Source organism: Mangifera indica, unplaced genomic scaffold, assembly GCF_011075055.1.
Source record: "Mangifera indica cultivar Alphonso unplaced genomic scaffold, CATAS_Mindica_2.1 Un_0005, whole genome shotgun sequence".
NCBI classification, from domain to species: domain Eukaryota; kingdom Viridiplantae; phylum Streptophyta; class Magnoliopsida; order Sapindales; family Anacardiaceae; genus Mangifera; species Mangifera indica.
In genome coordinates, this window is record NW_025401097.1 from 90,449 (window position 1) to 112,782 (window position 22,334).

At 33.0% G+C, this 22,334-nt stretch overlaps 2 protein-coding genes across 2 annotated transcripts; both read right to left on the reverse strand.

Annotated features, from left to right (window-relative positions):
• Positions 1-14,512: 14,512 nt before the first annotated feature.
• On the reverse strand, positions 14,513-18,090 carry LOC123205434 (pentatricopeptide repeat-containing protein At2g22070-like). Its single transcript, XM_044622383.1, has 3 exons — positions 15,448-18,090; positions 15,203-15,260; positions 14,513-15,042 (listed from the first exon to the last, which is right to left on the reverse strand). Exon 1 carries the CDS (start codon positions 17,961-17,963, stop codon positions 15,606-15,608), a length of 2,358 nt encoding a protein of 785 aa, XP_044478318.1. The 5' UTR covers positions 17,964-18,090; the 3' UTR covers positions 14,513-15,042; positions 15,203-15,260; positions 15,448-15,605.
• Positions 18,091-18,659: 569 nt separating this feature from the next.
• Positions 18,660-21,854, reverse strand: LOC123205431 (glutathione hydrolase 1-like). The gene is made up of 7 exons (XM_044622380.1): positions 21,600-21,854; positions 20,659-21,005; positions 19,985-20,503; positions 19,660-19,895; positions 19,284-19,548; positions 19,048-19,185; positions 18,660-18,928 (listed from the first exon to the last, which is right to left on the reverse strand). The coding sequence occupies exons 1-7, from the start codon at positions 21,604-21,606 to the stop codon at positions 18,710-18,712; spliced, it is 1,731 nt and encodes a 576-aa protein (XP_044478315.1). The 5' UTR covers positions 21,607-21,854; the 3' UTR covers positions 18,660-18,709.
• Between the last annotated feature and the right edge of the window lie 480 nt (positions 21,855-22,334).

Consider the following 22,334-nt stretch of genomic DNA (forward strand, 5'->3'; position numbering starts at 1 on the left):
TTAGTATAGTTCAACTCACTACTCAGAAGTCTATGTCTTTGGTTACATTATATATATCTAAGAAGAGTGTTTTAGTAGAGTATTATTTAGTGATTGCAAAGAAGAATATCACGTGTCTAATATGTCTAGTTGGGGCTTAGAGCTTACTCAAAATGCTAGTTTCTCTCTTAGATATTTTTTTAGATGTCATCCATTATATTCATTAAATAAAAAGGTTTAGTTACTTGTACATATTCTCATTCTAATTGTACAAAACCAAGATAATTATATTGATAATCTAATCTTGAGTTGATAGGAGACGATTACTTTCTCTTGTAGACATGGAATGAAATAAGAAATGAATCTCATAAATGCCGAGAAGATATATTACTGTATAGAGTTCTTCTCATTGTGACTGAGTAATGATACCTTTAACTGCATTTTTGGACAATTGTCGGACAGGTGGCATATTCGATCATTGTTCATATAACTTGTAATTGATTAGTCGTTTTTCTAAGTGTTGTACTTGTGAGTTCAATCAAGGAGAAGTTTTATCAAATAGCAATTGCCTCTCAATTTTAATAGTCAAAGTAGGACTACAAAAACTCTTTGTTATCATGCACAAATATGCAACATGTGAAGACTTAAGGTAATTTAAGATATATCATAATGACAACATTCATACATTGTATTAAATGTGTCAAATGCTCGCACCTTATGCCAATCATAGTGATTCACGTCATCAAGGAGTCTTGATGAGAAATCTTGAAAGTGTCATTGGATTGAAAACATGTTTGTAGGGTTACTTCAAATGGAGATTGTTTTTGTCTAGTCTAGATTTGCTTCTAAAAACTCGATGATGATTGTTTTTTCAACTTAGGTCTTTTTTTCCTAAAACTCTTAGTGCGATTGGCTTGTTGGAGTGATATTTTAGAACACATTATTGAAGAGTTATTTGCATCAATCAGTACAAAGTTGTTTAACTTCGATAATTTTCATTTCCATGGATATATGAATTATTTGGTTTGTGGTGTGGAAACATGTCATTAGAGTTTCTTGACATTATTCCAGTTGGGATTTATGCTTGAAAATCTTATATATTGATTTTTGTATTTATTATCTATTATAGATATAAGCTCACCAATGAAACATCTTATGCAAGTGATTGGGGGTGAGAATTTTAGGAGGTCTCTGTAATACCCTCAGGTATATTCCAGGGGTAATTATGTCTTTTGACACTGTTTTGAGATTTTTCCCATTTTAAATATATATATGTAGGGGTGTGTTTTATATATATATAGTTATTATATATATATATATATATATATATATATAAATACAAAAAACAAAAAGTTAAAAAGCAAAAGAAAAAAATGAATAAATAAATAAAACACAAAGATATATATGTAGATATATATATGTATATAATTACCTAAAGAAAGAAAAAGTCAACAAAGGCAACTCCTACCTTTGTTTATCATCTTCTCCGTCCATTCCAAAGAAAGGCAGCCTTCTTCATGCTTTTTCTGTGTTTCTTGAAGAAAAAGGAAAGATTTGAAGAAAAGTTGGTGATTTGGAAGGCTTTTGGAAGATAAATAAGGAAAGAAAAGAAAATGAAGCACTTGAAAGCTTTGGTAACCAAAGATCTCCTTCCTTCTTCTTTTATCTATGTTTATATGCATGTTATATGAATATGTTAGAGTGTTTTGGTATTGATTTAAAGTGATCTTGATGATAAAGGAAGCAAAACAAAGAGGAGAAAGCCAACTTTCAAAGATTTGGCTTGAAACAAGGTAAGGGGTTTCCTCCTTGATATGTCACATGTTTTGGTTCCTTAGATCTATGTTATAAATGATGATTTTGATGTTGAGGAATGTTGTTTTGCCATTTGGGATGTCTATATATGTTTTTTGTTCATGGCAGAATGTTGCAGAATATTTACAGTTTTTGCCACTGAGTTCGTCCCATGTTTTGGCTGCCTTATTTGATGAATTATGAGTGCTATTATATCTTGTTGGAAAGCTCTTTGAATTATCTTTCCAATGATATATAGCTTGTATGAATTAGAGATCATTGGGACTGTTAAAGATTGTATAAACCGAAAGGACTGCTTTATCAAATAAATAGGGGAGGCAGTTTTTGCCACTGATTTTATCTGCTGTTTTGACTGCCTGATTGAATAAATTATGAGTGCTATTATAGCTTTTTGGAAAGATCTTTGAATCCTCTTTTCAACGATATAAAGTTTGTATGAATTAGAAACCATTTGGGCTGTTAAATTGTATGAAAAGAATGCTGCCCTGCTAAATGTCTGTTCTGTGAACAGTATTTCGTAATTTTATCACTGAGTTTAGCTCACGTTTTGACTGCCTTATCTATTGAATTATGAGTGCTATTATAGCTCGTTGGAAAGATCTTTGAATCCTCTTTTCAACGATATATAGCTTGTATGAAGTAGAAACCGTTTGGGATGTTAAATTATATGAAAAAAAAGGCTGCCCTGTTAAATGACTGTTCTGTGAACAGTGTTTCATAATTCTGGGCAAGAAAGAAAGAAGGAAAGAAAGAAAGAAAGAAAGAAAGAAAAGGAAGAAGAAAGGAAAGAAAGGAAGGGAAAGGAAAGGAAAGGAAAGAAAAGAAGAAAAGAAAAAGAAAGAAAAACAAGAAAAAGAATTTGGGGCTCAAGATTTAGGGGTCGTCCCAAGAGTAATGTTTGGTGCGTTATGAATAAATTTAAATGGAAGCAAAATTAGTAAGATATAAGACCCGCATGCATGCTATAAACTATGAGGGGGCACTTTACACTACACCGCCTGCAGTAGGGTACGTCCGCAGTAGGACACGTCCGTAGTAGGACATAGACCCCTAGTAGGGTCCGCTCGCAGTAGAGCTCAATTCAGATTCAGAAATAGTGTAGTGAAAGAAAAAGAGCTTGAACTTAGAAAAGTGTCAAATCCCTATAGTTAGCTTCCAGAAAGTATTAAATAGACACCAGATGGGACAAAGTATGACCCAAATAGTAAAGAGTGAACTAAATTACCCCCTTAATCTCTCATAGAGGTTAGGATGTGAGGTTGAGTCCCAAAAGTGAGTTAGAACAGGAAAAAAAAAAAAAAGATAGGTTACTTGATTCTTTCCCCTTACTAAGTGTTCTTATCACTCACTCCCTTTTCTTTCCTGATTGCAGGTACAGGTGATCGAGGTAGCTGCGAGGCAGGGTCAGGTCAGCGTAGGTAGATCCGGTTGGAGCAGGTTATCTCTGGTTTATATTACATGCATACAGTGGCATGTTCTTATCGACTTTTGACTTTTTGAGATTATGGTACAGTTACATATGATTACTCCTTGTTTTCAGATACTTTCAAATGAGTCTTCATATGAGCATATACATCTTTTGTTCGCTTCCAGATTTTTAGTTTTCTTGGAATACTTCCTAAACACTTTTAATGATGCATTTATTTTAAAGTATTTTTAAAAAGAAAAAAAATAGACGCTACGAATATTAATTCGTAACATTTCTCCTTCGGTGGGTAGTACTTCTAGGGAGGGATGTTACAGTCTCACTCAAGATCCTTGTCCAAGGAGTCAAGTTCCTCAAAATGCACTCTAGTTAGTCCATCAATGTCAAGTAAGAAACAAGTGGATGAGAAATGTCCATTAGAACTTAACAAGGGAAAGAGGCTAATGAGACCTCCTAAAAAGAGATTATACACCACTAAGTATCTTCTTGTCATTATTGAGAGCAACATCATAAAGGTTACCCATGTCGAGGATATGATTTGTTCTCTTTTTGTTTAATGCTTTCTTCTTGGTCTCTAGGTACTAAAGATAATGCAAAACTGCTTCTCCACTTCACCCCTATGACTTCCATGATAAGAATGTCCATCTTAGAAGATAAATACACAAACTTTCAAAGGATGGAGTAGCATGTGAAGCTCAAGACTTTTGTTAATGACAACATTAAGGTAACATGTTTTATATTTATTATTTCATTTCCATTTGGTTTTAGTTTGGATGTTAACATGTTTGACATTTTTTGCCTTGTTTGCAAGACTTAATAATCTTTTTTTCTCTTTCCAACAAGGCATATCTTGCTCTCATGAGAAGAGATGCTCACATGTAGAAAAACCTCTCACTCAAGAATGAAATAGTGTCTATGAAGAGAAAGCTTACAACCTCAAAGGAAAAGTTAGAGGTTACGAAGCAACACCTTAAGGCTACAATCAAGGCTTTGGATATTAAGCTTACCGTTTTCCAATAGTGTATGTTAAAAGGGAAAGATGAGTTGAATTAGATGCACCCTAAACTGCTTGACCTATGTAAACAACTCAAACTGAGAAGGATTAGGCTAATAATTAGGATATAAGAGTGAACGGACTAGGACCACACTCTTAATGTTAAGTTAGATATAAGAGTGAATCGACTAAGACCATGCTTTTGACGGTGGTTAGGAAGATGGAGAGTTGACAATTAAACTGTTTAGAACTAAGATTAAGGTTAATGATAGAGCCAGTCATTTAGTCTATTATGTCTTTTACACCATCTATCTTTGATTCCTTGACTACTACTTCGCCTTCATAGGTATAAGTTATATGGAGGAGGCTAAATTAAGGATACATATTCAAGTCATTGAAAAGACCAACCACACTTAGTGGGAAGGAGCAGGAATTGTGAGCTTGAACCAATTGGATGAGTCTATAAGGGAGTTCTTTGGAACTTGCTCCTCATGAGGCCTTAGGGATAAACTACAATCCTTCACCAACCCCCAAGATAGTTGACACTTACTCAAAATCAATTCCTTTAACGTTCTCTATTTTTTGTTGTTGCTTTTACTATATTGATGTATATGAATGATTACACTGGTAATGGAAATTAATTAAAATAGACACAAAATTTTTTGCCTAAACCTTTTTCGACAAACTCTGAGTGATTTTACTTTTTTAAGCAAATTTAATTTTTATTCCAATAATATCCTTTACCTTATTATTTCATATTTGAAATAGTTTTTATTAGACAACTTTTTTTTTCTTGTTTCAACATATTGAATATACAGATTAATTTTAGATTAACTTTTGTATAATTGTTAATATTTACAGATCAAAAACAGATTAATTTTTTATGTAAAGGTTGATATTTACAAATTGTAATGAAATGATGAAGATAACTACACAGAGTGCATGTGGGTGCGAAATGATGCACACGGTTATATATATAAAATATTATATATATGTGTGTGTGTATAACGTATTATGCAACTGTATATATCACGTGAACTCGTATGCATCTTTACGCACTCTAACGTATTTGCACGCACATGCATGCATCCGCTCATACTTACTTGCACCCGTTCACATCCGCATGTGCTCACATATACTCTGTATAGTTATATTCATCATTTTGTTACGATTTATAAATATCAATCTTTTCATCATAAATTAATTTGTTTTCGATATGTAAATATCAACAATTGCACACAAATTAATATAAAATTAATTTGTATACTCAATACAATGATACAAAAGAAAAAGAAGATTGTCCAGTAAAAACTATTTCGAATATGAAGTAATAAGTTAAAAGGTATTATTGAAATAAAAATTAAATTTGCTTAAAAAAGTAAAATCATTTAAAGTTTGCCGAAAAAGGTTTAGGCGAAAAATTTCGTGTCTATTTTAATTAATTTCATGGTATTTACATACGGGCTGACGAATTTAATAAGAAAGTATAAGTATATTTTACGTCATTCTATTTTAACATTGTTGCATTGACTTGGGAATTTTGAATTGACGCACTTAAGTGAACAATGAATTAGGATAATAATGAATACAAATTTGATACATTATGCACAAAGCTTTGAGTGTACAAGTACTCAAATTAAAATTTTGAACAAGAGACTTAAAAAAACCCAAGTAAGAGATACATGTTTTACAAAATGGTGAATAGTAAACAAAGGAGGACCCAGATGCCTCTTAAACTTAAAAAATTTGAACAAGGTCTCATTGTTGAGATGCAAGAATTTGGTCACCACTACATTAACTTGTGCAAAGAAGGTGTCACTGTGTAAGAGTTTTTCCATTATTTGATGTTGTGGGTTAGCTATTATAATTTTGTCTGTGAACTCACCTAGATATCCTCTTTTAATGAGATCTTTGATTACATCTTGAAAATCATGACGTTGGTTCGTATTGTGACCAATATCGCTATGACAGTGACAAACTTTTCTAAGATCTCATTTAGTGTGGTTTCATCTCATTGCTCTTAGGTGTAGGAATATCTTCACATTTTTTAAGTTACATATGCTTGGCTAATTGGGGCAATCACTTATAAGAGGCTTTTGAAAATTTATAGTTTACCTTAGTTTTACCTTATTAGCATAAAACTTTGGGTGAAAGCTGAGGTATTTGAAACTACCTTTTGAAAATTTATAGATTTTATTGTCCTGATATGACAGATTCTGAAAAAGCTGAGGTGTTTGAAACTACTTATAGTTTGTTAATTCTGCATTTATCTGATAATGTATTAAGGCAAGAGTTTAAGTGTATTTTTTGAAAAGTAAAGATCAAGCATTTGATTTCTTTAAAAAATGGAAAACTCTTGTTGAAAATCAAACAAGTAAAAATATTAAAGTGTTGAGAATAGATAATGGCTTTGAATTTTGTAATAGGCAATTTACAAATTTTTGTAAGTTATTTAGAATACTAAGACACAGATCCTACACTGACACACCGCGACAAAATGGATTAGCTGAAAAGATGAATAGGACCATACTAAAAAAAGTGAGAAATATGTTGGCTAATTCTGGTTTAGCAAAAGGTTTTGGGCTAAGGCTATTTCAATAGCCTGTTATTTGATAAATAGATTTTCATCTTCTGCTATTAAGTTTAAAACATCTATGGAAATGTGGTCTGGTAAACCACCTAGACTGAATCACTTGAAATCATTTGCCTGCCTTGCTTATATACATATAAACCAAGGAAAACTTAACCCTAGAGCTTTAAGAGTTATTTTCTTAGGTTATCCTATAGGTACAAAAGGCTACAAAGTTTGGTTGATTGATGATTTTAAAGGCATTGTTAGTAGAGATGTTGTGTTCAATGAATCTTTGTTTTATAAAGATCTCTTTGATTCTAGTCATAAATTATCTAAACAGGTCCACATTGAGGTGGAGCATTCTGAATTACATGAAAACAGTGTTGAAAGGTCAAGTGATAAACCTAGTTTGGGCTCAGATCAAATTCATTCTCCAAAGTATGAAGATAAGGGTCTGAACAAACAATCATTATAGAGTCAAGGTTATCTAGATTTAGATGTTGATAAAACTGAATTAATTGAATATCAATTGGCTAGAGATAGAGTAAGAAGGTCTATTAGGTTGTCTTCTAGGTATACACAGGCTGATTTAATTGTATATATACTTCATATAAGAGATGCAATAGAATTAAATAAACATTTTAATTATAAACAAGCCTATAAGAGTACGAACAAAGTTGAATGGATTAATGTCATGCAAAATGAAATGAACTCTTTACAAAAGAATGAAACCTGGACTATGGTGAAAAGGCCTATTAATCAAAAAATTATAGGATATAATTAAGTTTATAAAATTAAGCCAATTGTACCTGGTGGTGAACCAGCTAGGTTTAAGGCAAGGGTTTTGGCTAAGGGGTTTTCCCAAGTAGAAAGAATAGACTATCATGAAGTATTTTGACTAGTTGTAAAGCATGTTTCTATTAGATTAATGCTCTCTGTTGTAGTTCTATTTGATCTTGAACTAGAGCAGCTTGATGTGACTATTGCATTTCTCCATGGCAATTTGGAAGAAACAATATATATAGAGCAGCCTAAGGGGTTTATTAAGCCAGGTAATGAAGACATGGTATGTTTACTGAAAAAATCTCTTTATAGCTTAAAACAATCTCTTAGACAATGGTATAACAAATTTGATGATTATATATTATCTCTGGGCTTCACAAGATGTAGTTTTGATCACTGTGTGTACTTTATGAAATCTGATACTGGAAATTATGTGTATCCATTAATCTATGTGGATGACATACTTATTATTTCAAAAGAAGAATGATTTAATTAACTTGAAACAACTACTAAAAATTGAGTTTGAAATGAAAGAATTAGGGCCTGCAAAAGAATTCTAGGAATGGATATAAAAAGAGATAGAGATAAGGGTAACTTGTCTTTATCACAATCTGGTTACATAAAAAAGGTCCTAGATTAAGATGGTATGCTAAATGCTAAGCCTGTTAATACACCTATGGGTGCACATTTCAAATTAAAGTTTGCCTCACATGATATATCTAATGTTGAAATTGAATATATACAAAATATTCATTGTGTTAATGTTGTGGGCAGTTTAATGTATACAATGATAGGATCCAGGCCTGATATTGCCTATGCAATTAGTTTGGTAAGCAAATTTATAGGAAAACCAACAAAGGATCATTGAAATGCTACAAAATGGTTACTTAGATATTTAAAAGGTCATGTAATCTTGGTTTAAATTTTTATACTAATTGTTTTGATAATTTTCTTGTGAAATGTTATTGTGACTCAAATTATACAACAGATCTAGACAAAAGAAAATCATTGACAAGATATATTTTCACATTTGGAGGTAATGTAGTAAGTTGGAAAAGTTGCTTACAACATATTATAACACTTTCTACAACAAAAACAGAATATGTGGCACTTACTAAGGTTGTGAAGGAAGCATTATGGCTCAAAGGAATAACAAAGAACTTGGGTTATGTGATAATGTTCCAATGGTATTCTGTGACTCTCAAAGTGTAATACATTTGTCAAAGAATAGTGCTTTCATGAGAGGACAAAGCACATAGATGTAAGGCTTTATTTTATCAAGGATATACTAAGTAAAGGTGAAGTGATCTTGGAGAAGATTGCAACTGGAGAAAATCTAGTTGATGTCTTGACTAAGCCTGTATCTGTCAACAAGTTTGAGCAAGCCTTGAATTTGTTAAATGTCAGTTGTGTCTAGATGTAGGAAGCAGAAGTGTTTCAAGCTACTTTAATTCACTGGTCAGTTTTCAACAAGGTGGAGTTTGTTATTGTGTGTCTCAAACTGACAAGGGCATTTTGGTAATTAATTATGTAAGGGTTGTGATGTCTTTAGTTTAGAATATAGAGGCATTTAAGTAAAACCATGGGTTAGATATTATAACCCAGCCTTATAAGAGAGATTTAGAGGAGAATTAGAAACAAATTACATCTTCCTTTAGTTTTAGATGCATCACATTCTCTCTAGAGGCTTCCTAAGGTTTTTCAATTTGCTTCAATTGTGTTGATTTTGAGTTTCTCGGTCGGATGAGAAGGTTGTGTCTTCCTTTGCTCTTCTCTGTTTCAATTATTGTTGTAATTTTGCATTGTTAATCTTGGGAACTCTTGTTGTATTGTTGAAACTGAATCATTATTAGTGGATCAGTCTAGAGGAAATACCTTTACCTTGGATACAAGATTTCATTTATGAAATCTAAACCAAGTATTTGATTGTGTGGCTTACTTGTTCTTTTTGCTTCTGTTAATACTTAATAATCAACAAATCTTGGGCAAATTTTTATAACAATACTTGTTATTATATTTGGGATTCAATAATTTGTGCAAGTTCAATTCTAAATAATGATATATAATCAAGTCATTAACCTATTATTTGATCCTTATAACCCCTAAAAATTGGATATTTTAATTAATAACCCAAAATTCTATTTTGAAACCCATAAAATTTTTTGCACTTTTAAATTGAGAAAAGAAAAGAAAAATATTAATAAACTCTGGATTGAAATTAAATTGAGAAAAGAAAAGAAAAAAAATGGAATAATATTTATAAGAAACACTCGAATATATAGTTTGTTTTTCCAAGATTTCGGGATCTTGAATGTTAAACAATGTTTGAAACAAAATAAATCATATGAAATTATAATTAAATCGTCTTCAGAATTAAAATAATAAAGACAAAACCATGGGGACAAAGAAACATTCAAATATGGTAAAGGGGAAAAAAATATAAAGAAGGATCATTAGTTTCTCATTACACTTACAAAAAAACATGTCTATTGAGCAAAAATAGTAACAATATTTAAAATTGAAAGATTGCATAATACAAAATAGATAATAATATTATTAATTGATGTAAAGAAGAGAACCTTTGAAGAAGAGAGGGAGACCAAATCTACGTTTTGTGTGTGGAAGGTGAGAGAGTTTTTGACTTGGTAGAGTTTGAATTTAGACTAAATTTTGTGCATGTAAAATGATCTAGCGAATATAAAACATCAATATTTCCTAAATTATTTAAATATGATTAGACTGAATGATTGATTTTGTTCAAATACCCACAGCACAACTCGACCTAGGATCGTGGACCATGTTGGATGTGTCTTAATATGTTTTTACCTAATTGGTTTAATTAATGTCTAATATATCATGATTATCTAAGTTATTGTCACAATAAATAATTGTTATAATGACAAGTTTACAATTATCATAATTTAATTGATCATAATAACTATACAATAAATTTTATCACATTATCAAAATTTTTTTGGCATCAAAATTTCCCACCAAAATTGTAGACAAAATCATTGTAATTAACAATTTTTGCAACAAATGTAATTATAAATATTGGTTACAACTTATCACAATACAAATAATCAAACTGTTTAATAAATGTAGTAACAAACATTTAATATTTATCATAATAACCTATTTTATAATGACAAAATATATTTTGTCAAAAACTTTTCTCACAATAAGCAAATATTCTATAATAAAATCTTCTAATAAACCTTGACGATATGTTTTGTCACATTATATATCTTATTTTGACACCAAAATTTCCCTCATTTGCATATACATGTCTTATCATAATTATTTTAACTATATTTTCACTATTAGTATGACAAATTATTTTGTCACAACATGTTTCAACTTAAACGGTTTAGTCTTTGTCTAACATACTATGACTATCCAAGTTTTTATTTTGTAAGACTACCCAAATTATTGTCATAATAAATATTATCATGGTAACGGGTTTTTAATTGTCATTAATTAATTTATCACAATAATGTTGTAATGACCAAAAAATTTGTCACATCACTTTTTTTTTTGGCTAAAATTTCTCTCCTTTAAAGATAAATATGTCTTATTGTAATAATATTGATTTTATCACTTTAATTGTATTGTCATGTTTTAACATGACGAATCATCTTATTACAACATGTTTCCACCTAAATTGTTCATATATTATTTAATAGGCCAAAAAACTTGTTCCCACCCAAGGTATAGTGAAATTCCAAACTCCAGTCCTTCAACTTTCAAAAATCCAAATACTCAACCATAAATAAATTTCTATTAAAAATTTCAGTTATAATTAGGGGTAAAGCTGTTATTTACTAAAAATTTTAAAAAATTAAAGTTTTATCACATTTTTCTCCTCAAGTTTAAAAATCTCATAATTTTCCCCTAACCCAAAGTTTGAAAAGTGACAAATACCTCATAGAGTTTGTTCATCTCCTATCAAGCATCGATTGGCGATCTCCAGTCGTCAGTCATCGACCATCCTCCTCCCACCTTATCTCTCCATCTAGTCTCTCTCTCTTGCCTCTTCAGTCATATTTGGCCAAGACGAAGGCGAAATTGTCTTTGTCTAAGAGACTAATCTCATATGAAGATCATTCATCTTCGTCTGAGACAAGACGATTTGGTCTTTGCCTTGATCGAATATGGTCGAAGAGATAAAGGAGAGAGACTAGAGGGAGAGATAAGGTGAGAGGGAGGACAATCGATGACCAGAGATCGTTAATCGACACTAAAGAGAAGAGGAACAAACCCCATGGGGTATTTGTTGCTTTTCAAACTTTGGGTTAGGGGGAAATTATGAGATTTTTAAACCTGAGAAAAAAAATTTAATAAAATTTAAATTTTTTATTAAATGACGATTTTACCTCTAACTATAATTAAAAATTTTAATAGAAATTTATTTATAGGTGGGTGTTTGGATTTTTAAAAATTAGAATGTGAGAGTCTGTGATTTCACTATACCTTGGGTGGGAATAAGTCTTTTGGCCTATTTAATATATCGTGACCCACTTAAGCTATAGTCACAATAAATATTATTATAATGACGAGTTTACAATTGTCATCAATATATTTGTCAAAATAATTGTATGTTGACCATAAATTTTGTCACATTACTAGTTTTACTTCGACGCCAAATTTTCCTCACTTTTCATAAAATCATGTCATATTATGATAACATCAATTTCATTATTTTAACTATATTGTTATGACTTAAAACGGTTTAGTCAAAATCTAACATATTGTGACTACCTAAGTTGCTATCACAATAAATATTATTGTGGTGACAAATTTACAATTGCCATTAATTAATTAGTCACAATGACATTATTGTGACAAAAATTTTATCACATTATCAAAAATTTTTTAGCACCAAAATTCCCTACTAAAAAATTATTGACCAAATTATTGTAACAAACAATTTTTGTTACTATTATACTATTATGACAACATGTAGTAACAAATATACGTCACAACTTATTATAATCTAAATAATCACATTTTCCAATAAATGCAGTGACAAACATTCAATTATTGTTATTAAAAAACCCATCTTCTAATGATAAGTTTACCATTGTCAATATTTAATTAGTCATAATAACTTTTTGGTGATGAAAATGTTATCATATTATAAAAAGAAAAAAATTGGTGCTAAATTTTCCCACAAAAAAGCCATGGACAAAAACTTTGTGACAAACAAGTTTTGTTACTATTATATTATTACGACAAATGTAAGTACAAACATTCATTATAACTTATTACAATCAAAATAATCATATTACTTTTTATATATAGTAACAAACATTTGATCATTGTTACAATAACCTATCTTATAATGACAAAATATATTGTCAAAAAATTTTTGGTCACAATAAACAAAATTTCTTGTATCTTTCTAACTAAAAGTAGCTTTTTCATGTCTAAAGATGGTATTTGCAAGTCCCTACTTTGGTCTACATGTTTGGCAACTAGGCTTACCCAATCAGCCAATTTGGGCATCCATGTATGATAGTGTTAAACAAACACTATCTTTTAGACAATAGGAAAGGTTTCTATTTAGTACCTTTTTCATCCTCAAGCATACGGTCGAAGTCACTTTACCTTTCAAAGCCAATTAAGACATCAACACATGGTAGCATTGAGGAGACAATATCCTTGCACAGTAGGTAGCTTATGTATGTTGAGGGATGCATGTCCAAGCATTAATGCATGATGGCATTGAACAGACAATATTACCTTGATGAAAGGTGTTTCCCATTCACTTTGTTATGGTATCCGTTTGGTTGCGTTCAACCATTTTCTTTGAGATGACATGGTTGACATTCAAGTAGGTGTTAAGTGGATAATACCCTCTAAGGGGGAGACTTATTTCCCATGTTGAAAGGTAGCATCCAATAATTGTTGTTCTAGTCTTCAAGCTCAATGACTCAATTTACCTCACCTGTTGTAATAAATTACAGAGTCAACACTTGGTGGCAATGGACAAATAACATCCACTTGACGAGAGTCTCGCTTCATGTGTTAAGAGATGCTATCTACTGGAGAGGCCCAACAGATATTTAGGTGGTGGCATACGGTTGGTCTCAAAATTAGGTAGTTAGGGTTGCTTTTCCTTTCATCAGCTTGTCTTAAACTATGATATGCTTTGCTGACACATTGCAATGTAATTGCAAGCCTAAGGTGTGTTACTCATTTGAAAGGTATTTGGTCCTATGCTTAAAAGCACATTGTTGTCATCTCTACTAGGGGAACTCTTAATGCAAGGTTATAGTTTTGACGTGTGATAAGTGCTAAGGGGATTTGAGATCCCCTGCCTGAAGGTACCTTATCGTTGTCATCATCAACAAGAATGGGTGGTAGTCGTGTAGGAAACTATCATTCCTTATGCAATTGGCTCTTCTCGAGAGGTTAGGGTCTTTGACGATAAGGGTGTTATAGCGTTAGAGTTACATATTTGTTGGACAACATTGACAAAGTTGCCAATGGCCATATTAGGTTATGCAACCACATTAGATGATGGTTACTAGTACTACTTCTCAATTGTCAGAGCTAATTGATTTTTTATTGTAAGATTGGATGGTACTAGGCTAGAGTTAGAATTTTCAAAGGTCTGTTAATCGAGGGCTCTTCTATTCCATCTTTTACAGGTCATTTGGGAAGAATGGTATACTAGAGTGTTGACAGTGAATCAATATATGCAATGGAGATTCAAACGGAGGCCTTTTTTCTAGCATCAAATTGTTTATACAATTTTTTTCATCAACTAAAAGTATGTAATTTTGAGCCTTATAAAATAGATTACGATAATGACAGTTACAATTAAGTAAATAACTTCGATAATCTATTATATCAATGATTAAATACAATTCAAAGTATGAGAACAAATAGTGAAAACAAGAGAGATTTTTAAAAATATTTTGTTTACTGCCGGCGAGTCTACATCCACAATTTTGTTATTAATCTCTATGTGTTTAAACAAAGTATTATATAGTGATCACAAAAAAGAATATCCTATGTGTAATATCTCTAGTGGAAGCTCAACTCCAACTCAAAATTCTAGCTTCTCTTTTGGGTCTTTTCTTAGAAGCTCCTACCTTTGTGTTAGTCCTCTATATTTATAGGACGAAGAGATAAAGTTACATGTAGATACTCTATCTATGTATTCTTAATTTAAATATGAATACATAGATTTATTTATATTCAAATTATACAAAAATAGAATAATTACATTAACTGTTTGATTTCAATTTGATAGAAGACGATTGATTTTCCATGTAGACATGAAATGAAATAGGAAATGAATATTGTAGAAACTGAGGAGATACACTCTTGTAAGGAGTTCTTCTCAGTGTGTCTGCGAGATAATACCTCCACCCGCATTCATAAACAATTCGTGAATAAGTGATGTATTTGGTTGTTGTTCCTACAGCTTATCGTCGATTAGTCGCTTTTCAAGTATTGTGCCTGTGAGTTCAATCAATGAGAAGATTTACCATATAACATCATTCGGTAGATAGTAGATGAAACAAACACAAGATCAAGCAATTGTTTTATTGGTCAAGTTTGAAGGAAGAAAGGAAGCAAATAATGTTGGTCATATAATGAACAAGGAATAAACATTTACCATTAAGATGGTTTTCGAAGAGCAGAACGGTTAAGCCGCAACTTGAAGAGAATGAGTCCTGCAAGAGTAACATAAGGATTGAGAAAACTGTTGTCCAAGATTTTGATGTCTCTCTAGAGATGACTAAAAAATTGTGGAGAAAGTTCATGATTTTGTAACTAGAAACAAGTGAAACTGTAATGTACATAGGTCGAGGTCAAACTGGTGAAGCTAATTGAAAAGGCATTCAGAGAATGTGTTCATACCAAAGCATTAAAGATGCACAGATACGGTAGGACAGTAGAAACCATTACACAGCTTTGGTTAAGACTTAAGAAACCTTTAGCTTTGGTTAAGATTTTGAAGAACTTGTTTTTCGCTTGACAATTGGAATTTCTTCAAATCCAGCATCCCAACCTTTAGCCTACCAATAGTCCCTACAAGAACAGAACCCATCTCTGAAATGGTGAAAACGAGTAGAATCTCTAACAATGATTTCTCTGCCTACAAGCTTGGAGATAAATTTAATGGCAGAGTGGCAGTCTTTGCAAACTCTGAGGTTCTTCATGATCCTCAATGTAGTCTTCTCTGGAGTACTTATCAGCCCAAACGCAATAGCAAGTTTCTCACTGTGATGTCTAAGGATCTGCTCCTTCAGCTCTTCCTCAAGGTCATGCAATACAGATTCAGTATCAGGAACAAAACCCATCTTTTTTATCTCCTCCCAGATTTTTGCCATCATATTGTAGATTGCATCTTTCTGCGGGTGAAATCCATCTTCAACCCCAAAGACATGGACCTTGTTCTGGATCTGAACCCAACTGAATCCTTGGCTTTTCTTTACTCCTCCATCCTTCATTGATTTTCTAATTCTGGCAGCATCTTCCCATTTTTTACAAGCTGAATATAAATTATAAAGGGCTGCATATGCTCCACTGTTGTCAGGCTCAATATGGAGCAAATTTTCTGCTGCAATTTTTCCAAGCTCCAAATTCTTATAGACCCTTGAAGCAGATAACAGTGAACCCCATGCTACTATGTCGGGTTCAATAGGCATATTTTTTATAAAATTGTATGCTTCTTGTAGCAGTCCAGCACGCCCAAACAGGTCAACCATGCATGCATAGTGGCTTGGGGTGGGTTCAATTTTGTGCACAGTTTTCATCAAATTGTAATAGTTCTGACCCTGTTCCACCAATCCTACATGTGTACAGGCAGAGAGGACACCAACATAAGTTATATGGTCAGGCTTAATACCAAGTGCCAGCATCTTCTCAAACAGTTGTATCGCCTCCTCCCCAAGACCATGTTGAGCCAAAGCTATAATCATGGATGTCCAAGAGACAGTCTCTTGTTGCCAATGAATCAAACGAAATACTTGCCTTGCCCAATCTATGCTTCCAGCTTTGGCATACATTGTAATTAGAGCATTGCTAACAGAAACTGAAGATGCTTCACCAGATCTTAGGGAACTTGCATGAATTTGTTTGCCATGGTCCAAAGAAGCCAAGCTTGAAATGACACTCAACATGGCTGCTAGAGTGTAGTTATTTGGCCTGGGGCCTTCTGTAATCATTTTTCTGAAAAGCTCCACTGCCTCATTATTCAAGCCATTCTGCTCATAGCCAACAATCATGGCTGTCCATGCAACCACATCGCGGTCTCGCAATGAGTCAAAGATCCTTCTGGCTGGGCCTACATCCCCAAGTTTGATGTATCCATCTAGTAGTGCAGTGAATGCTATAACATTAAGATATGAGATTCCACTCTGCTCTACAATCTTTTGAGAAATTTCAACCCCACCAGACTTTGCATAACATGAAATCAAAGCATTTCCCACAGCCCCAGAGACATCAAACTCAGTTCTTATAATATATGCATGAATCTCTTTCCCAGTTTCCAACTTCTCAAGATTGGCACATGCTGCTAAAACACTAGCTAAGGAGAATTTATCGGGTTCTAAAGAGGAATCCCTCAGCATCTTTGCAAAAATATCCAATGCTTCAACATCATATCCATGCTGATTATACCCTGCAATCATTGAATTCCAGGTAACAATATCCCGCTCAATCATTTGCTCAAACTGAGCTCGAGCAAGGTCAAGCCTACCAGACTGAATATGCAATGATATCACAACATTCCAACTCGATACATTCCTGACTCTCATCCCATCAAAAACAACCTTCGCTGTCACTTCATCCCCCATCTTAACATACATATTTAACAAGGAATTCTCAACATTGACACACCCGCTAAGCCCAAACTTAACCACAAAAGAATGAACCCCTTTCCCCACTCCCAAATCCCCAACAGATGCACACGAAGCAAGTACACTGGTAAGTGTAAACTGGGTCGGCATGACTCCCTCTTTAACCATCTCTGCGAACATTCTTATAGCATTCTTAAAACGACCCATCTCTTTACAACTCACAATCATTGTAGTCCATGCAACAGAATCGCGAAAAGGCATGGAATTAAAAACCCCACATGTCAAATCCACTTTCTTTTGTTTTGCATAGCACGAGAGAAGTGTATTCCACGAATACGCAGTTCTAATAGGCATTTCGTCGAACACCTTTTTGGCGTGAAAAACTGACCCCGTTTTTGCATAAAAATTCATTAAGTTATTCTTCAAAAATACACTAAACTCAAGCCCGGACTTCACTATTAGGGCGTGGATCGATTTTCCAACAAATGGGGTCTTGGATTTGAGGCTTATTTGAAGAAGATGAGCATACAACTCTAATGGGGAAGTGAAAGAAGCAGGGTTTGGAAGCTCCATTAGAAGCCAGCTTGAATGCTTCGATTAAGACTTTATTATTATTTGAGATTGAATTTAAGGGATTTTGTTTGATTAAATGTATTGAGAGAGATTTTTCAAAGACTGAATCTGGCGGGAAAACGGGCAGTTTCAGCCGTTTAGAAATAATGAGTGATTGACTCTTTTTTTTATTATATATGTTTTTTAAATAAAAACTCATTTATATGTTTTTAAAAATAATTATTATTTAAAGTAAATTATAGTAGAAAATTTAATCACGTACCGTTGCAATATCTCCAAGTTAACGAAAATTAAAAAATTTCTTAAAAAACTTATAATATAAAGTTAATATAATTAATGCGTAGTTATATATTATAATAATTTCAATTTATTTGGCACCATAACTTTATTAACATGGTGCGACTGTTTATTTAACGGGTAATCGAGACATTACTAATCGTGATAATATATGGTGGGAAATATAATTTTCCTTCATAATATACTTTTCCATATCATATAATAATTCCGATCAATAATATATGAATATATTTTTTAACATGCAATTTTTTATATAATGAGATATTTTTTATTTTAATTCAAAATAAATAAATCATTTTATAACATTATTTATATACCCAATTATACATTAGTTAAAAAATCTATACTCATAATTTTACTTATCAATTTCTGATATTTGAAAATAAAAAAGAAAAAATAGGATGGATAAGCACTAATTTTTATTGCATTCAATAAAACAACCCTCAATGTCAATACCCAGCTGGAAATCCACCTTTTCTGGGATCACTAATACCCATTAGCGTTCCAGATTCTAGTTCTTGTACTACAAATTGGCAAATGGTTCCACCTGAAAGGCTCTGTAGAACATGGCCCTTTTTTTTAAGAGATGCCCTGATCTTACCTGCAATTTCAAAGTGATCGCCCGTCACTGTCGTCCAATTCTCGTAATGTACCTCGTTCGGTATCAACTACATGCAGGCGAAAAAAAAAAGTGTTTAGTTTGGGCGAAGTTATGATGAGATGGTGAGTTGCAGCCCTCTAAAACCAAATGGAAAGAATAGGTAATTCAATGGGCTCGGATATAAACCTGATGGTAGACTCTTGGTGCCATAACGGATGAAAAAGGATCCATTTCACGGAAAAAATGATTCAAGAAAACCTCTGCAGTTCCAGCAATAATCATGGCTCCGCCACTGGCACCTATAACAGCTTTCAGTTTCTCATCCTGCATAACCACAAACAAGGAACTCAGGAAGGTCTAATCCGATGAGTTGGAAATGGAAAGAATCACCACTAGAGGAGGAAAACAATGGAGCAATATACCTTCAGTACAATGGTAGGCGTCATGGATGATAAAGGTCTTTTCCCTGGCCTGATGAAATTAGGTGGAGCTGGTGGTGGGGAATCTTTACCGCCCTTTGAAGGGATGGAGAAATCACCCATTTCATTGTTGAGGACTATTCCTGTACTTGGAGATAATACTTTTGCTCCAAAGTATGAATTGACTGTGCTAGTCATGGAGACAGCATTTCGATCACAATCTACAATTGACACATGAGTGGTGCCATGGTCATGGAGTTGGTTCCACCTGTTTGAGAGAAAGGATTTGATATGAAGTAACATAAAATGAAGGATTGAAGCTTTAACCACGGAAATTAAACAATTTGGTTTCTTATGTAGGATTGTACTATGAGTTTACCTGCCACCATAGTGGCCGGGACCAAATGTCATATTGTCATATATAGTTTTCTTTAATGACTGTGCAAATTTGGGCGAGAGCATATCCGATAAAACATTAGATATATTAACAAAATCTGGATCGCCAAGATTCATCCTCACAGCAAAACCATGTTTCAGAGCTTCAATTTGGCGATGGATACCAAGGGGGCCAGAAACACCCGAAGGAACTCCATATTGAGCAAGAATGTTTAACATCTGTGGCAATTAAAATATGAAACTTATGTTATTGTTCATTTTATCGTTAACCATTTTTAGAAAAATAAAGAAAACAAAAATATACTTACAAGTATCATTGTAGCAGCCCCAGAAGAAGGGGGTGGCATTCCAATTACTTTAAGGCCTTGAATGTTGGCAGAGATCGGATTTCTCATTTTAACTGCATAGTTTTGCAAGTCCTTTATTGTTAGTATTCCTCCAGCCATTTGAACATCTTTCACCAATTGAAACCCAATTGATCCGTTATAGAATGCTTTCAAGCCATATTTTGAAATTGCTTCCAGTGATTTGGCTAGTTTTTTGTTGCGGCAAACATCGCCTGCCTGCAAAAGCTTTCCATTTGATGTGAATATACCCCGGAGTCCTTTATCTGCTAAGATCTCTGACTTTGAATCCTCCATCTGTATACGAAGGTATGGAGAAATCTTGAATCCCCTACGAGCAAGAACTTCTGCCGGCTTCACAAGCCTTTTCCATGGAAGCTTCCCATGTTGCTCCCAAGCTTTGTGAAGGCCTGCAAGTTCACCTGGAACTGCTACAGAGAGGATTCCGCTAATCTTTAGAGAAGCATTGCCAACATACATGTTCTGAAAAGAAGCATCGAAAGCATAAAATCGGCATTCAACAAAGCAAATATATGTACATAATTTAATGTGCAGAGTGATAGGTTGTTAATGTTTCCAAGCTTAACAAAATGTAAATTCTAAATGGCCTTTTTCAGATTTTTTGTGAGTTTAAGTACCTCGGAAGCTTTCATTGGAGCAGTTTCTCTCATGTCAAATGCTTGTGTTTTCCCACTGGCTAGCCTGATCAACATAAATGCTCCTCCTCCAAGGCCACTTGAAGCTGGGCTGACAACTCCTAAGCAAAGAGCAGCAGCAACCGAAGCATCAACAGCATGGCCTCCTGCACGAAGAACATTCATACCTATTTTGGAACAACGCCCATCATCTGTTGCAACAACACCATGGCGCTTTACAATAACCTCGCGTCTATGTTTTGGGTGACCATGCAAACTGTCAAGGCTTGAAGTTGGAGCCAACAAAAAAAGCAAGATAAACAGAACAGATGGCCACAGGAAAGGCAAAACTGCAACCAACAACATCAACAATATCAATTTGACTATTAGATCACACAACATAAGATTGTTAACAATATAAACTTCAGATTGTTTATATTTCCACATCATTTTTTCAGCCAAAGGTTTTCTTTAAATACAGAGAAAACCGACTCCAGCACAGGAAGGACCTAATTATCAAAACCCGAATCTTATATAGGCAAATATTTAACAATCTTTCTCTTCTTTATTATTAGGTAAAAAGTGTATTTCACCAACTTAACAAGCTAATTAAGACATTAATCAAAGCACATTGGTTACTTTATAAAGATCATCGTTTTCTTCCCAACATTGAAACAATACCAAATGAAAAAGTCGAAATCAGATTTTAAACATTCAGCATCTCAAAGCTAATTAATTTCATATCCTTATATGAATAGAACCAAACTCCAATGCATTAAATTCAAACTAAAATTGAAAAAAATAGAGTGAAGAAAAATGAATTACAATGATAATCAACACTGAGAGTTCTAGGCATTCCCACCTTCAAAGTTCAAATCATACAGAAAAATAATCACAGATTCAAAACTAAAAGAAGTTCCACATTGAGAATGAGATTGACTCACTTGACATAGCATTTAATTTGCATCAACAAAATAAACGAAAGCCTTGTCCACTTTCCTCCTCTTTTTCTTCCGTGGGCATAAAAGGGTTTAGCTTTTCCTCCTCTTTTTCTTCCGTGGGCATGAAAGGGTTTAGCTTTGGGCAAGGGTTCATTGGTAGACGTGCATAAAAGAGAGTGACTGGTAGGGTTGTTGAACTTTTTGTGGTGCTGGAAAGTCGTAACTGAATTTGAACTCAGCTTTTCCCTATTATTTTTTATTTTTTAATGTTTGACATTCTTCAAAGAATTAAATACAATCCCATCGGTGAAGTAATCATTGAAGATCTCAAAAGGCTCATATCATTGGCAAAAATAAAATAAAATGGCATTTATTTGATGTAATTAACCACAAAATAAAGAATCATTCCTTTTAGAAATAATTATTAGTTTCTAGCACTTTATCTCTTTGAATAGAGGGTACTTCCATATGCAGGTAGACCAAAACAAAAAATGATTTTTGAGCAGGGTTAACCTAATGTGTAATTTTAACTTAATTCGTTTGTTTCAATTGTAATAGAATTTAGGAATATTAACATTTAAGACATTTCATTATAAATTATTTTATTTTATTTTATTTTCCAAACTTCAATTTTCATATTTGAAAGATTTATTACTATAGGAGTGATTTCTGCATAAATCATGAGATTGAATAACTTAATTTACTCCTTGTGCTTAAAAACACTAATCTAGCACTAAT

What these genes read in the sequence shown, in the direction of transcription:
- LOC123205434 (XM_044622383.1), bottom strand. Translation starts at nt 17,963, where the DNA reads ATGGAGCTTCCAAACCCTGCTTCTTTCACTTCCCCATTAGAGTTGTAT.
- LOC123205431 (XM_044622380.1), bottom strand. An exon ending in CCCGGCCACTATGGTGGCAG is followed by an intron (nt 19,549 to 19,659) that starts GTAAACTCATAG and finishes TCTCTCAAACAG; the next exon opens with GTGGAACCAACTCCATGACC. An exon ending in CACCAAGAGTCTACCATCAG is followed by an intron (nt 18,929 to 19,047) that starts GTTTATATCCGA and finishes GCCTGCATGTAG; the next exon opens with TTGATACCGAACGAGGTACA.